Genomic DNA, 17248 nt, shown 5'->3' on the forward strand with positions numbered 1-17248 from the left:
CACTTACTTAAATATATTAGTATCAGGCTCAAAAGCAAAATCCAGCATAGATATATTTGTTGTTACCGTACATTAAGATTTACAATTTACTGACTCCAGACTATGTTATTATGGTATGGAGTACAAACATAATACCATTTGTCACCAACACACAACAACAAAATAATGTCACCCAGCAGGAAGTAAGCAATACATATATTATTGTTCAAGGCAAGTCATTTTGAGTAAACAGAGGTCCGTGTTATTGGCCCTGAACACATTTCCAACTAAATAGAGCCAATCTTTGCCCACCCCCTGGTCATAACATTACGTCAACACACAAAACTCTGAGTCTTAAGCAAAATACAAAGTCCTGTGATGTTGTTATCAGCTGAGGAATACCTTCGAAATGAGATGCTATCTTTTACTTAGTGACATCACATTACTTGCTTTATATCCTCCCACCTCGACTATAGCAGCGCCTTGTTGAACAATACAGAGGTGCTCCAAATTGTTCAAAATCCAGCAGCCAAACTACGGACACGGACAAAGTGTTTCTAACACATCACACCAAATTCGCCTTCACTGCACTGGCTTCCAATCTCTTTTAGATGTCACTTTAGAGTACTATCAAACGCATGTAAGGCTTTGTGTTGTCTGGCGTCTGCGTAAATCACTGTGTGGAAATTACTCTGTGGTGCTTTGATGAATAGTATACTAGATACTCTAATATTCCATAAGAAGTGGTTGGTTTTTGTGATTCTGGACAAAGTGATATACCTGGGTGCGGAAAAGCACAACAGGATACATACAAAATGCAAAGTTAGTGAGACGAACTAAGGGAGCGAAAGGGGGCCAACAGCTCAATTTTGCCCCAAGGTCCACGAGAGGGTTAATCCAGCCCTGGCTAAAATGACCCCAAAGTAACAAAGCATGAAGGACTATCCAATCTTTGTTAGTTTGTGATGCACCTTAAAAAAACAAAATGTTAATGGACTTGCTATCACTAAAATATAATTTGTAACAACTAAGGAGATTTGACATAAATATAAAAAAGGCGAGTATGTCACATTTTCTTCCCATAAGAAGGTTCATAGCCTTCATGCTTTGCTGCAAATGCTGCTCATAGACTGTAAATGCTGGAAATGACGCATAAAACCGCCTGCACAGTATGTCACCGAAAGATAAGAAAGGCAGACATTGACATTAAGGCGATACAGTGAAGTTCATCCCCAAACCTCTAAACTGCAGACGGACATCTCTGACCTACCACAGCTGGAATGACCTTTCTGGACTTTTCTGTAAACTGCATCACATTAATTAGTGAAGCCAGGCCACCTCAACATTTGCTCTCAGGGATGGAGGAGTGCAGTTTCCCTTCCACTTTGGATCAGACCTGCCTCCACTCAGACCTTTCTCAGCTTGTTGGGTGTCTGACATCCAATCCCAACAGCCTCATTACCGCCTGGAAGGCTGTTGCGACATGACAGGACGGGAGGAGGTGCCAGGCGGTTCAGGTGTGGGTCGTGGCCGGTATGAGAACTGCTGTCGGTGTGGACTTTGGCCTAGCATGACGTCACATCTCTCCCGTCGCTATTAAGGACTTAGAAAGGCCTCTAACGGATCAAAACAAGCTCAGGGTTGCGTCAACGGTGGTGTCGATACGCAGCAGGATTTCAGTGAAAGCAGATTGTGGATCGTGTGTGTGTGTGTGTGTGTGTGTGTGTGTGTGGTTGACCACTCTTTGAGCAACACTGGCAGAGTAGATAAGATGTTATTTTACAAGTGTTAGCCAGTTTAACGAGTCATTTTGAGGCACACATATTCCGTTTGGAAACGAGATTGCGCTTCAATTTTGAAAGACAAACATGATAAACAACAATAAATATTAAAGCAACATTAAATCGAGGACAACACGTACTACAAGAAAACACACTAAATGTAAAGCCCAAACAAGAATGAACCGAAGCCAGGACATACAGAACGTGTAAACAAACTTTAGACTCAGCTCCACTTTACGCACGACTTTCGTGACTAAAACTTTCCCTTGCGCTGTCTTGCAACCGCTCAGACGAACTGTAAACACGTTGAGCACAGTTGAAATAATTGATCTACACATACGTCTGTTTCCTTCAATCACCTTACCTTCTATGTGTCTTCTGCAAGACCCAAAGCGGGCGACAAAGGAGAGCGAAACGGCGCACAAAATCCACCACTTGTTGGACAGAGTCATGCTATTGTTCATGTGGGGCTGGTCGGCGCTGAATGTAAAGTTAAGAGGAACACTTCATCAAGTTGTAGCGCTGAAGTTGTGAGCGTGCGCGTGTGCGTGTGGGCGCGTCCTTCCGTCTGATAACAGTAGAGTCATCAGGCACTACGCAATCTAAATTGCAAGTAATTTCCTGGAGGGTCATACACTTCAGGAAATACAATATCCCCCATGACTCATAACTGTTACCGAGGAATTAAAAAGAAAACTAATGAGGATTTTTTTTTCTTTATTATTCATGGCACGTTCTCATATTACCCAAAATAAGGAGTATGACATGAATACTTCAATAAAAGGACTGTGGGCAATGGGATGTCAGCAGAAAACTTGATCCTTTCGTTCAGCACACAAACACACACTCTCTCTCTCTCTCTCTCTCTCTCTCTCTCTCTCTCTCTCTCTCTCTGTTGGGAGCGGATGAACTGTAGCAAGCCAAGAACCCAGGCTGCATCTTTTCAACCCCCTTTAAAACACTTTAATTCACTCCAATTCATCTTGCAGTGATGAGAAATTATACTTCTGAAGCCCAGACTCAGAGCTCTGTCCGTTTCATTCAGGAGATGCGTACCTGAGTTATGGCCTTTAGAGAGGTTTTGAAACCCCCCCTTTTCAGCTCCTCTAGTGACACATACTGTAATAGAGCTTCAAGCTGGCACATATACGCTGAAATGGCTGCGCCTTGTACTTTCAGAACTTCAATACATTCATTACACTGTGTTAAATGCCGCACAATGCACAGTAACTGCACTGTGCCAAGGCAGGAGATTTCAGACACAGTTGGGGGTTGCCCAGAATAAATATTATTGCTGTTTGAATGTCATGCAAGGCACTCTGGTGGAATTTATCCTTATCCTTAGAATGTGCTAAGCTGATTTTAAGATGAAAGCAAAGGCAATGACGTTAAATCCACAGTCAACTGGAATACTTCACTTGTTAAGAGACTCAAGGCCACCAGCTGTAATACAAAGAAATATCCCAGTGTCTGTGTGAAGGGATAAACTGCACACAGCTCATATCATAACCAGGACCAGCTAGCAGGCTACCAGCAGAGACTCCCAAGAAGTAAACAGTCCCAGCTATGAAATAGTTTGGAACATAACCCACATTTTAGTCTGGTCTGGTACAAAATAAACAATATAAGAGCTTTATGGACAGAGCGGGCCATCTGCTTCCCCCTGTTTCAAATTGCTGTGCTAAGCTAATTTAGCCAGCAGTTGGCCAAAAGTGAGTGTATCTCCCACAATGTCAAACTACTCCTGTAAGCATGCAATGCTATTTCAGACAAAAGCTTCCAACTTTTACTGCAACAGATTGATGAAGGCCCTTTCCTGTTTCAACGTGACAATTTACCATTTTTGTTGCTGGTTCAAACTTTATTCATTCAGTTCAGTACAAAACCAGGCAGATATGAGCACTGGGAACAAACTTCAAACCTCAGAAGCCTCCAAACTACACCAAAAGTGAACGCGTGTCGTGATCTCTTCTGTGGCTTTCGCAGTCTTGCATCAAGCTTCAAGCCACGATGTTACATACTGTATATAGGAAAAAAGCACAAAGTCACTAATTTGGACAGTGGAAATAATGATACAATATAGTGATTAACGCTTAGGGATTCAGTAGATCAGTAGATCCAACTGCTTTCAAAGAAAGTGAAAGATCTCACAAATCCAAATTGTTCCTAAACTGATGTCAACACTTGAAAACGTTTTTGTGCTGTCCTCAGATGGTGCCACAGTTGCCAAGACAAGCTCTCTTTCTGGAGCAAGGGTTAGCTGGGAAAAGTTAATATTTGTTTTGTCTCCATGTAGGGCTGCTGTGCTGTCATCAAGACAGCCTCCTAAACCCCCAACTGCTCTCATAGCGCTCATAAACCTCCAGCAGCAGCAGCAGACAGTGGTCATACTAGTCAGCTCCCAGGAGTGACTGTGTGGAACATTACAAGTGTGATGCAGAGAAAGGAATTGAGCAAGGATGCTCCCTCCACCTTCCTTTGGCAAATAAAGGTTTGGAAATACAATAGTAAAAATGATAAAATAGTGATATGTCTCTCGAAATGTCACTAAGATAACTGACTGTGATACGTGGAGATGTTATTAACTGCATGAGTCAGTTACATCACGTAAGTCCACCCTGAGTAAACGATGACGATTTCGTTTTGCATGGGCCAATATCTTCCTGACAAAATGCTTTTCTTGACAAGCATTGTGTCATCATTATAGGAGGTGTGGTGTCATATTCTGAGGTGCAGCTTGCTGTGTTGTCGAAAGAGAACCGGGATTTCTGGAAAAACTTCGCCTACTTCCAAGTTGCACGTAGAAAGGAAATTGGAAATCTTATTAAGGGGACAAAGCTCCAGTCCGTTGTATTCAAATAGATTTAAAGCACGGTTCCAAACAAGCAGCTGTCTGCTGTGAATGACCTTCATCTTAAGTAGCAATTTAATTTGAATGGCAACATTCACTGAGAGTTTGATCGTATGAATTCATATAGTTTTGCCAAAGGTACATATGTATAAATATTTAATTCCACAATAACAGCTCTAACTGGCAAGACCTTTTCCAAAACAGAGCCGCATGGAAAAACAGATTACATGCTGGAGCCTCAATCCATGAAGACGATCTCCGTGAGTCCCCACCAAAATGGCTCTCCCTCTTCCCACTTCCAGAACCTCACATCAAAGACCACACTGCCAGAAGGTTTCTGGTACCACAACTGGCCGCCTAAGAAATGTGAGGACCCACAATAAGAACCACGCCAGGAGGGCCGATGATGATGTGGTGCTCATTTATGACTAACCCACTGGAAAATATCAGCTCATACTTTTGGTTTTTACGGCCCACAACTTTACTGTTTGGTTCAATGTCACTGGTCTTACCAACCTTGTTTTCAGTGGCAACAGCTGCTTTTAGCAAAAAATTGTCAAAAAAAACAACTACTACTGAAAAAAACGGCATAGAGACACAGTTAGCGGCAAGCTTAGAGGCAGGCATTTTCCTCAGGAGTTGGTGGAGACCAGAACAGAGCTAAAAGGAGAGTGAATATTGGACTTACGTTTTTTCCACTTTGTCAGAAACATGGCTCAAAAGTAATGCTAATGTTGGGACCATGGACATATTATGTAAATGTTAGTGTAGTGCTGTCCCCAAGTGGCGAAAAACTGAATTAATGAAGGTTAAATCTACATTAACCATAATGCCATCAGCACTTAACTTAAACTAGCGGTTTTAGTTGCCTATGTCTTTAACCAAATTCACAATCAACATTGTGTCTAATATGTTTCAGGAAAGTGTAGCTCAACCATCGTTATGTTTCTCCCAAAATGCATTTCACTCTCTCAAATTAGCATCGTAATTGCGCTGATGCTGCTCAGTAGAGCTCGACTATAGTGGCTTATTTTGGATTACCTTCGTATCCTAACTCAGAAGGTACAGTAGTTATTGTCTTTGCCACTTCAACTTAAGTGTATAATGGTGTAATAGTAGAAGATGTATGGCAAACAAATGTTAAGATGTCTGAATGTGGTGCATGCATATACAAATAGTAAGACATGAAATAATAAAACTCACTTTGAAGATCCCTGAAACCAAATAAACCACACAAGCTGAAGTAAACCGTTGCCAGATTTGTTCTAGTTTTGAGAAAAATGAGCACTGGAGGCTGGAAATTGCACTAAATCACTTGTACCACACCAGTCCACAGCCTTGGCACCCTCTGTGTGTGCATGCTTGGTCGTACATTTGTGCACGTGTGGGATGTCAGTGGACAAGAATGTGCTTGTCTGTGAGACTAATCGGGCAGCACTATTACTCACTCCGTTCAGGGAAACTGTGCCTCTGTAGCCCCCCCCCACCTTCTGCATGGAAAGTCCTCGAGTGAGAGAAAGTCAAAGTCACATGGTCAAATCCGCAGCAACGCTTTGATGGAATTTCCTGTGTGCTGATTTTCCCACGATATCATGGCCTCAATATTTCTCGCTTGAAACAATGTGTTGGAGGAGAAGACTCCTGACACACTTTGGCTTGTAGCAGAAGACGTGATGTCATTTGTCTGGCCTCAGAGATGAATGATTTGATTTTTTTATGTCTTTGGAGGGAAAATAAAATATGTATTGGAAATGCAGAGGCCAAAATTATTAATTTTTTGTTTTTTTGTATTTTATTTTAGGTAACTGGTCATTTATCGTAAAATCCCAAACACATGACACATAAACATCAGCTGTAAGGAAAATACTGCAGCAGTAACATTCCGCTGTTTATCGCTTAGGACAGTGGTTCCCAACCCCCAGGTTGTGACCCCTAAAGGGGCCACAAGATACATCTGAAGGGTCTCAAGATTATTATCAAGTTAAGAAAGGAGAAAAAAAAAGCATACCTTTTCTGGCTTTTCAATAAATCGTTGCTTTGCTTGTGGAATTCAGGAGTTTCCACCACCACCTATAACGAACTATCTAAGAAGGAAACATCACTCTTATATAGATATAAGCAACTTGGTAGCAGGTGGCTTGTCAATAAAAGTCAAAATGGTTGAGAACCAGGGCTTTAGGAGATGACATCAACATGTCCACATCTGGAGTTCTAAACTGTCACAGCTATTACTTTCTTTTCCAACGGGTGGTGCAGGTTAGCATGAAATCTGGACAGGCAATGACCAAACAACTCCCCCTTGTGGAGAATCAGCAAGCTGCTAAATGTGTAGTGTGGGCTTGTGAGGTAATGAAAGAGCCGTCCCGTTCCTACAATTTGTTCCATCTAAAAAGTCAGTAACAACTCATTTCCTCATTCCATACATTCACGCAACACTATCAGAAGTACACCCGGTTGTCTGTAGGTTAAAGTCTCAGTCTTCAAAGCCATCATTCTCTGTCCTATATTGCAGCTCTCCCCAAAAGACTTGGATTAAGCCCTGCTTAAGACCACTTCGTTCTGTCATACCCTGTTTGGCTCAGATAACACTTGCTGTGCCTTAGCTCCATTAGAAATCCTCTACTGGAGCCAGACATGTCTCAAGTTATAATGAAAAGAAGTTTAAAAATAGCCAAATAACGTTGGTGGGACAAATCAATACGAGCGATTAAGCAAGGCAAGTAATGAGGCTTTTTGTTTTGAGCCGAAGGCTTTCCATGCGATTTATTGTGTTATTACTTTGCCACATTCATAAAAGTTCAACTTCAATACGGCGTTCCTTTATTAAATCAAGCAAAGAAGCGAACAATTAAAATGACACTCCACGGTGAGTTAATCATCAAATCAATAATGAATTTAATGAGTCGGTAGAAGTTTTCGTTTGACAAAGGACGGTCCTGTAGGTGGTGGGTGAGAGAGCAGATTCTTGAATACAGGCCTGCAGTGTGGGTCTGAGCATGATTCACACTTACAACACCTGCTGGCTTTTATGTGAAATTCCCCTTCTGGATTCTGTTACCACCTGGTGCACTTCATTGTCTGTCACAACATAAGCTTAGTAACTTCTTAGGAGCCGGTGAGTAAGCAAATTCTAATTCACAGACACTTCATTGGCATGAAACCTTCAGGAACACACATATATATATATATATGTTTACATGTCTTTCACAGCTGGCAGCCGTTTGAAACTTGGAATCGGTTGACAACACTGACGGAGGGTTGTACAAAAGCTGTCACCTGGGGCTGAAATACAAGCTGCTGTTGCTCTAATATCAAGAGGAAATAACACAACACCATACTGTACATTGCTGTTTATCGCCTTGTACAGCTGTTCCCATGGGCACCGTGTAAACCAAGGTTGCATTAACTTCAAGTCTCAGTTAAATATATGAGACACTTTAATTGCATCTCCACAGGATGATGTTTCATTTTCCATCAGGAGAAAGAAAACCTATGATATTAAATGTTACACTTCTTGATATACAAAAAAGGTGATCTCTATGTCACAAGGCAGGGCAGTAAAATATTAAATTGCACCCGTTAATTGGATTTTCTTTCTTCTGAGCGATTAACATTTAAGTTATGCAAGTGAGAACAAGGAAACTCAAACATCATTAAGTTCAAGATCATCATTGCTATCGACTGTCACAGTAATATTAATGCAGCCACCGTATTGTGATAGAGCATCATTGATAAGCAGTTTGCAAGGGCATATTGGACAAGTTATTCAAAGCCACACACAAAAGATAGTGAGTTAGATCAAGTTTCACCTTTTTTGTCTGACAAACCCACACAAACATCAGATAAACACCACTTGTTAAAATGTGTTCATAAAAATGTACAAAATACTAGTGCTTGAAGTGAAAAGAAATAAGTTTCAGTACTCCCTTTTTCATGTCAGTGTGTGCATCAGCCGATATCAGCAATCTCTTGCTACTTATTCCTATTTAATTCATTATTTTTAAAGCATGCTAGACTGTGCCAGTTGTGATGTCATTGTCTCATTGTCAAAAAGTGCGTCCCTATGTTTTCTGTAGCCTTCGGTATCGCTCTATAATGTATTATAGTATGCCTATAGCCTGGAATCAACACCAGCCGGCCAGCCTGACAGACAGGCGTGCATGCAGAGCTGAAATGATTTTGCTGAAAAGTTATGAAGAACAGTTATCAACATGGTTTGATAAAGTACAGCACTTTAGGTTTTTTTTAATCACTGGCTTACACTTTAATAGTCAATGTTTAAGTTGGTTCTACAACTTGGAGTGAACCTTTACTTATCCATTATCTATAGTTATCTATTTAAACTGTTTATTAGCTATGTTTATCCATTACTTTAAGCTAGGTACGTTTATCCGTACTTTTAGCTTATTACGTTTATCCGTTACTTTTAGCTAATTCCGTTTATCTAATTCTAGCTACCTATTTAGATGGTGTTGCAAAGTACAGCTTGGTGGCAGTCATGCTGACACAGAATCACACCATTTCGGATGGTTCTGTTTTGATGGATATTTTCCTCCTGTACTATATTACAATACTATACTTTATATATTTTTTTACCAAATCATAACATATGCGGTATTACTTTGCAGTAGTATCACTGCTCTAAATCCTTTCACCATGTGCACATTTTGTGAAAGCATCCAGACCTAGTTTAAGAAAGGATGAGAATACATATCTCTCTCAGCATGAATAGGTTAAATTGCATGCACATATTAAAGGGAAAGTAAACTGGAACTTGATTAAAATGGATTTACATACTAGGCTAATGTCAAGGCCTAAGGAGCCTAAGGGGATTTCCAATTCACACAATGACTTCATACAGAAATAGGAGTAAAGCATTTGCTCTTTAATTAAAGTCCTTGTATCCCAAGCTATTAGTATCTTATTGTGGTTATAGGGCAAAAATATAACTTGGAGATTGAAAATCAGGCATAACAAATGCACTCATGAAGTCTGTAAATTTTACGCTTATTGTAAGTTTTAAGATGACACTGTAGTCTCACTTTGAAGAGATTGTTCTTTCGAAAGCAAAGTCAGTAAGCTTTGTAGTCAGATCACTGAAAAAAACAAGTTCACACAACCACCCACACACACACACTGACACAAACACACTATCGCTGTTTATTTTGTGCTTGGAGCTATCTACTCTGAAAACAAATATATCATTTTGCTAATGTTTTTATCCTGCGAGACTGAGAAAACCTCATCGACGCAGCGTCTTGAGATCAAAATCAAGCTACATTTCAGGAACTTTACATTTATTTTAAGACTTTCCTCGTACTCTGTTCACTCTGTTGTGAATTAACCAGTGTAACACAGTTGGACTACAAAGAAAAATGTATTTTCTTTTGACTGCAGGTCTGTTAAGTGGCCAAAAACTCATTATGGGCTTACAGCATGAAGTACACCACTACAGAGACAACAAATCCCTTAGCTAATGTGAATAAAATAATCCGGTAATACTTTATAACTACACACTATGAAGCATTAGTTAAGTATGAGTAAACACTTAATTCATCATTTATAAAGCATTGCTCCTACATTAACACTCATTAGTATGCAATTTATAACAGTTATAAATGTTTTATTCTTGAGCTTGTCTATGATTGTTTCATGATTGTGTTTTCATACTTTATAAATGATGGATTCCCCATTTGTAAATGAAGTATTAAAGATATTACAAAGCAATTATTAAGGAGTTGTAGATGATTAATAATAATTTGTAAAGTGTAAGTAAATGATTAACAACTTATTTAGATGTTCATTATCCATGCCTTTAGATATATACTGATTTAGATATGCACTAATGGTTAGGGACTATGTTAATATATGCTTTATAAAAGCGTATTAATACTGCAATTCATGATTAATTCAGGTAGTTACTAGTCGTTATAGTCTTCTCAACAGAAAAGGGAAATAGACACAACACAAAGTGATCAAGAACATTTTAATATTTATTATAAGATGTAAACAATATACTCTTAAATACAAACCTCTCAGGCATTCATCCATGTAAAAAAACAAAACTAAGACATTCTCCTTCAGGAGAGGCATCAGACCTGAGAGCACACACACATTCCTGAACCCCTCGGCTCTGTACCGGCACTGCTGTCCAGAGATTCTATTGGCGTGTTCACAGAGAGAGAGACAGGCAGCAGTAAGTCGGACGTGCCACAGCTAACAATTCCCACGTCTGAATTACCACGCACTCTGATTGAACGCCTGCTCGTGCTGTATATAGAGGTGCATTCTGAGAGTACAAACACAGGAGGGGGTTAGACACTTCGGAGTGGACCATGGATGTATAATCAGAACTGGATACCTGCAGCCCCAGAAGCATTTCCCCATAGACCACAATTATAAAAGAAACGTCTGTAAGACGGTTAAGATATATCGAACTGCAAACTAGGTCAGTTATGAGTCTGCTATTATGAATTTGTTATCCGTATAGGTTTGATATTTGTTAATTATACAATGTTAAGTCTATAGGCAAAGTGGGAACTCGCCAGAGATCAATTGGACTGAATAGGCGCCATGTTGTGGTCTGGTATCCAGTTCTAAGATACATCCATGGGACGGACAGCCCAGGAGTCGGTCATTTCCGTGGTCTTTACCTTGGTTGCTTGAAGTCCTGGTCTGGGTGGAGCATAACGAAAAGAGGCCTCGGTGGAGGAAACACCTGTACCATCTCTCTGTGCCTGAAGAAAGGTGGACGGGTGGATGCGGACCTGAGCGGAGGCAGAGGCCCTCTGCTGCAGCTCCTCCTCCACTCCTTGCCTGTAGTACTTGAGCTTCAGCTCGGTGTAGCACAGCTTGGCTCGAATGTTGTCATTTTCCTTCTCTTTTTGGACCTCTTTGAGCATCTCGGCCACCGCTCGCTCCACCACGGCACCCATCTGGCCTCGAATCAGCATCACGGCAATGCTCACATCCATTTTTGAAGAGTCTGCTGACAAGACCTCTTCAAAGTTTTACCTGCATGCAACAATTATTTCAGTTTAGAAGTGCATTATAATAATAATTATTAAGCTCTTTGTCTTTCCTGATATCAGACAGAAGTGACGACACATTTCTCCAACCTTTCGATGGAGTGAGCGGATTCAAACAACTCTCTGTCTACAAATATTTCAATTAATACATCTGCCTAAATAGAAAGAAAAAAATATATACAAGAAATAAAATAAATCACATCAAACACTTGGTCTCAACTATTTGTTAAATATTCTATATACAGAATTCCAAGAAATAAAATAGGAGCAAACAATAATTTGCAAGTTTAGATCTGGTTCCAGTGAGTTGATCTTGGCCGTAGCTAGTGCATTAGATGCCGATATATGTTCTGCTTCAGTCTTGAGGTCAGCGGCAAGTTGGCTGTGCGATCTGGGCTTTTTCAGTTCCTCCTCCATCCGCTCAATTATATTTCCTAAATCTTTGTTCAGTGAGTTTATACTGGTGTTTGTCATTTGTAAATCAGTTTGCAGCTTTACAATGTCAGTCGTGTTTGCACTGGTGTTGTCTGAGAGAGTTTCAATTGCTTCCTGCATATTTAGTTGGTCTCTTTGGATAGCCACTAGTTGCAGTCGAAGTGTCTTGGCTCAGCGTTTACAGAAGGAACAGTACCAGGAGTAGCTGTCGTTGTTAGCGAGGACTTCATACAGTTTGATTGTAACCTTCTGACATTTTATGTGAAACCAAAGTAAGTAGACTTCACACGACGGCTTTGTCGTCCTCGTTCACTTTTTTGCCACAGGAGCCCCATTCGCCAGCAGTAGTAGCAGGAGCAGAAAATGCATTAGTTGCAGCAAATGGAGCTTTAGTAGAGGCAGTGTCTTGACTAGTTACGTTGTTAGAAAGATCAAATGAAGATCTACTCACAAATGATGTCCTCCAAGGTGATGGTGGTTTATTTACCTTGTCTAGTTCCTCTACCTACTCCATCTTTGATGGTGGACGTCGCTAGCTTACAGTTCAGGCTACATTGGTTTGTTGTGTTAGCGATAAACAAGAAGACAAACAAGAGGTCGTAGAGACTTAGATGTCCAATTTAGCGCCAGGCAGTCAATCGATGTCACAGGTCAGCGTTATTTTCCCAGGGAGAGAAGCTAACTGGGTTAGCCCGGAGCCAACTGGACTAGCCTGGAGCCAACAGTCAGCACAGAGCTAGCCAGTTAGCTATTGTCACTGAGTCCAGACACTTGGGTTTTGAAAGGAGTTTATTCATTAATATTTCCTCCTTTCACGTCAACACGCTGAGTCAACAAAATAGGAGCAAACGAGACCTTGTGACCTCATGGAAGCTTTCTTTTCATGGAATAAACTTTAAAATGTTTGTGATAATGCGTCAGTTACTTACAAAGTTGTATTTCAGAATCTCATGTTTGTGTGGTCTAATGGGAGCAGAGCTGGTTGTGCAGCCTGACAGTTCAACACTTGAATTAGATTAGGACCTTTAAAATAATGTCACAGTTAAGAAACTCTATCTGACACAGACTATGTTGAATGTTGCTATGTTTTCTTTGGGATGAAAGAGAAAACCTTTTACTTACCACTTGTGTGTGTTTGTGATGCTATCTGGGTGCTAACTTAGCTAAGCTAGCTGAAGCCTCTAATAGGGTGTTATGTTAGCTAACGTCAGGTAGCCACAGAACTCACAACACCAGCTAGCTATTGCTAAACACTGTTTCACTACTTCGTATCTAGTTTTATTCTCAAAGATAGTTTCTTTCGACATAAACTCGAGAATACGTCTGACCAACAATATAGTTTTGCCATCACAACCGTTTCGTTCCTGGATGGGTGAAGTATTTCCGTTTCCGGGTCGTCTGTTGGCCAAGGGCAGCGCACGGCTAATTCACCGGCGTTGAAGTTAATAATTAAATATTCAGTTAGAAAGGTAAGAAGTTAGACTCTAGTTTAACACCATTAAATCAACTGAAAACATTACACAATCATTTAAATCAGTATTTTAAGAGGATTTATATATATATATATATTTTTTTTATATACATATATATATATATATGTATGTATATGTATGTATATGTATGTATATATATATATGTATATGTATGTATATGTATGTATATATATATATATGTATATGTATGTATATGTATGTATATATATATATATATATATATATATATGTATATATATATATATATATATATATATATATGTATGTATGTATGTATGTATGTATGTATATATATATATATATGTATGTATGTATGTATGTATATATATATATATAATCATTTTTACCTAAGTTCACTGGAGGAACAAGTGAGATGTAAACTGTTGGACAGCAAGGCGAGGCTCACCCAAACAAAATCTGAGGGGAGCGTCCTCCTAGAAATTGATGAAGACTATCTGCAACATTTTCTAAATATTTTCGAAGAAAAGGGGGATTTGGAGATATTTAAGAACCTCTGTAAGGCTAGAGTTGATGAACAGTTAGATGTCAGCAGTAAGCTCAAGGCTGAGACAAACAGGATCAAAGCACCTCTGAAAAAGACTGAAGATTTGTTAGAAGCTGAGCGTCTCCATTTCCAGGAAGAGTCATCCTGTAATGCACACCTGGAAAAATTCTGGAGGGACCTCGGTCATTCCCAGCTTGAGAACATAGCTACTCTTAAAATATTGGTGGAGGAAGCTACGCAGACGTTCAAAAGAGACCAGGCATCCCAAACCCAGCTGGAGGAGCAGAGAGCGGAGCCAAAGGGATTGCAGCAGCTCTGAAAGAAACACAGGACCTGCTGGAGATTGAGCGTCACGTTCAGCTTAAAACTACCACCGAGGAGGAGATGGAGATATTTAAGAACCTCTGTCAGGCAAAAGTTGATGAATAGTTAGATGTCAGCAGTAAGCTCAAGGCGGCTCTTGAGAAGGCCGAGCAGGAGCTGAAAAAGGCTTTCTATCAAGCCCAGATGGACGAACAGAGAGCGGAGAGGAACAGGATCGCAGCAGCTCTGAATGTAACACAGGACCTGCTGGAGAAGGAAGCTAAGCAGACGCTGCAGGCAGCCCATGAAGGCCAGCTGGAGGAGCAGAGAGCAGAGACCAGCAAGATCTTGGCAATTCTGAAAAAGACTGAAGATCTGTTAGAAGCTGAACGTCTCCGTTTCCAGGAACAGTCATTCCTCACGGCACACCTGGAAAAAACCTGCAGGGACCTCGATCATGCCCAGCTGAAGAACATAGCTACTCTTCAAACATTGGAGGAGGAAGTTAGGCAGATGTCCAAAAGAGACCAGGCGTCCCAAGCTCAGCTGGAGGAGCAGAGAGTGGAGATAAACAGGATCAAAGCAGCCCGTAAAAACACAGAAGATCTGTTAGAAACTGAGCATTTCCTTTTGCAGCAGGAGAAGTCTTCCCTCCTTCAGGCAACCGAAAAAGATCTTCAGCCCACCGAAGAAGATCTTCAGAGCCAGATCCCCGACAAGCAGAAGAAGAAGAAAAAATGGTACAAACTCTTCTAATGCCCGGCTCCCTATTGTCAAACGAGTCCACACAAAAATACAATAACTAATGAACACACAACCCTAATATGAAGGCAAATCACTGTCAAAATACGCAAATGAGATCCGTGCGCGCGTGGGTAGAGGTCCCGCGAGTGCAAATCAAACAGCCGCGCCTCTCAAAATCTCATAGACCTGAATTACTGTATGAGAGAGACACACAGAGAGATAGAGACATAGACAGAAAGATAGAGAGAGAAAGACAGTGCAGACAGACAGTTATATGGACTGAGTGAGTCAGACAGACAGTTTTATGTACTGAGTGAGTCAGACAGACAGACCGTTTTATGTACTGAGTGAGTCAGACAGACAGACCGTTTTATGTACTGAGTGAGTCAGACAGACAGACCGTTTTATGTACTGAGTGAGTCAGACAGACAGACAGTTTTATGTACTGAGTGAGTCAGACAGACAGTTGTATGTACTGAGTGAGTCAAACAGACAGTTTTATGTACTGAGTGAGTCAGACAGACAGACTGTTTTATGTACTGAGTGAGTCAGACAGACAGTTTTATGTACTGAGTGAATCAGACAGACAGACAGTTTTATGTGAGTGAGACAGACAGACAAACAATGCCTCCAAGTCGTTGTTAACAGCATTCCAACAACTACATTTAATTGGTTACAATCCTCGTCTTTAGATTGACCGGATATCACTCTGACACAGACGCTATGTACTGTACTGACACTACAAACATGATCTTATAGAATATGATGCATTGCTTTAGATTAAACTAACCAACAGTATATAAAGGAGTTAAAAACATGCAGCACGAGGATTGTAACCAATTAAATGTAGTTATACAATGGTGACTGGGTCCGCCCTCTCGCAAACGAGCAGGTGAAAGTTTCGCGCGAGCAAGTAAAGCTTATTCTGCGTGGAGTGATGTAAAAGAGCTCGCCAAAGTAAAATACGTGCACAGCTGTTTGATTTGCACTCGCGGGACCTCTACCCACGCCCGCACGGATCTCATTTCGGATTTTGACAGTGATTTACCTTCATACCCTAACCCTTTGCCCCTAACCCTTTGCCCCTAACCCTATGGCCCTGACCCTACGCCCCTAACCCTTTGCCCCTAACCCTACGCCCCTAACCTTAAATAATGCCCACTCAACCCACCAACACACCCATCAACTCTGTCGCAATTCAATGATCGCAGCACATAAAAACAATGTGTTGTAAAATGCATTCACCTGTGCTTCTTTGAATATAAATCAGACCTTGTAAAATGTATGATGGCTAAACTTAGTTTCCCTGTCAGCCAGTCCTTCTGCTTCACATGAGAATGCCTGAGAGGGAACATTAACCAGTCTGCCCTTTCAGTCACGGAGGACCTGAAGAGAAGGCTATGCTGAAATAATTACATTACAAGCTAAAATTAGAGGCCATGCTCTCAACAGATTTTAACAAATGGCAGTGATATCCCTTTGCAAGCTATTCTCCCCCGCCCCACAAATGCTACGCTCCCTCTAAAGTGATGCAATCACATCATGCAACGCAAAGCCAACTCCCTAAAAACCCATTTTAATCATCAACTACCGTCTATGCTGTGTCTGCATGGATCCGAAGCTCGGAGATGAAATGGGCTATCACCCATCCGCTGGATAGATTTATACCATAAATGAAAAAAGTTAATTATCATTATGCATACCGTGTACTGTGGGGGCATTCTCAGCTATCGCACAGTGATAGCATAGATTTGAACTACTGGTTGCTTCAGTGAGAGCTGCACCATTAACTGTGGCAAACTGTGTATCACACAAGGTGTATGGAAATGTCAGTAAGAGGGACACTATGCAGAACAATGCTCCCGGCTTCCTGTATGTGTTGCAAAGTAGTTGAAGCCGGACATCTTTGAAATCGCTAAAGAAAACCTTTTCCATGTCTCATACTTAAAGGTACTAAGTTTGAAATTCAGAGCATTAACAAAGAAGCAAACAACGATTTGCATATAAAATATAATGGAGTACACTTTTTAAACAGATGTTAATATGAGCACAAAACGTGTCAATTGCCAACATGTTAATGTGACTATAAGTACCAGGAATGTTGTGTTTAGAGTGTTAACACAAGATTC

At 40.7% G+C, this 17248-nt stretch overlaps 1 protein-coding gene across 1 annotated transcript in view; it reads right to left on the reverse strand.

Moving 5' to 3' along the window:
• Window positions 1-2332, reverse strand: part of LOC116398571 (tissue factor pathway inhibitor-like) — a 36465-nt gene extending 34133 nt beyond the window's left edge. Inside the window, exon 1 of the mRNA XM_031874979.1 lies at window positions 2125-2332. Within this exon, the coding sequence (XP_031730839.1) occupies window positions 2125-2224 (100 nt within the window). The 5' untranslated portion in view covers window positions 2225-2332. The remainder of the gene's footprint in view (window positions 1-2124) is intronic.
• Between the last annotated feature and the right edge of the window lie 14916 nt (window positions 2333-17248).

The sequence above is a fragment of the Anarrhichthys ocellatus genome, unplaced genomic scaffold (genome assembly GCF_004355925.1).
Source record: "Anarrhichthys ocellatus isolate YVR2014 unplaced genomic scaffold, GSC_Weel_1.0 scaffold86, whole genome shotgun sequence".
NCBI classification, from domain to species: Eukaryota; Metazoa; Chordata; class Actinopteri; order Perciformes; family Anarhichadidae; genus Anarrhichthys; species Anarrhichthys ocellatus.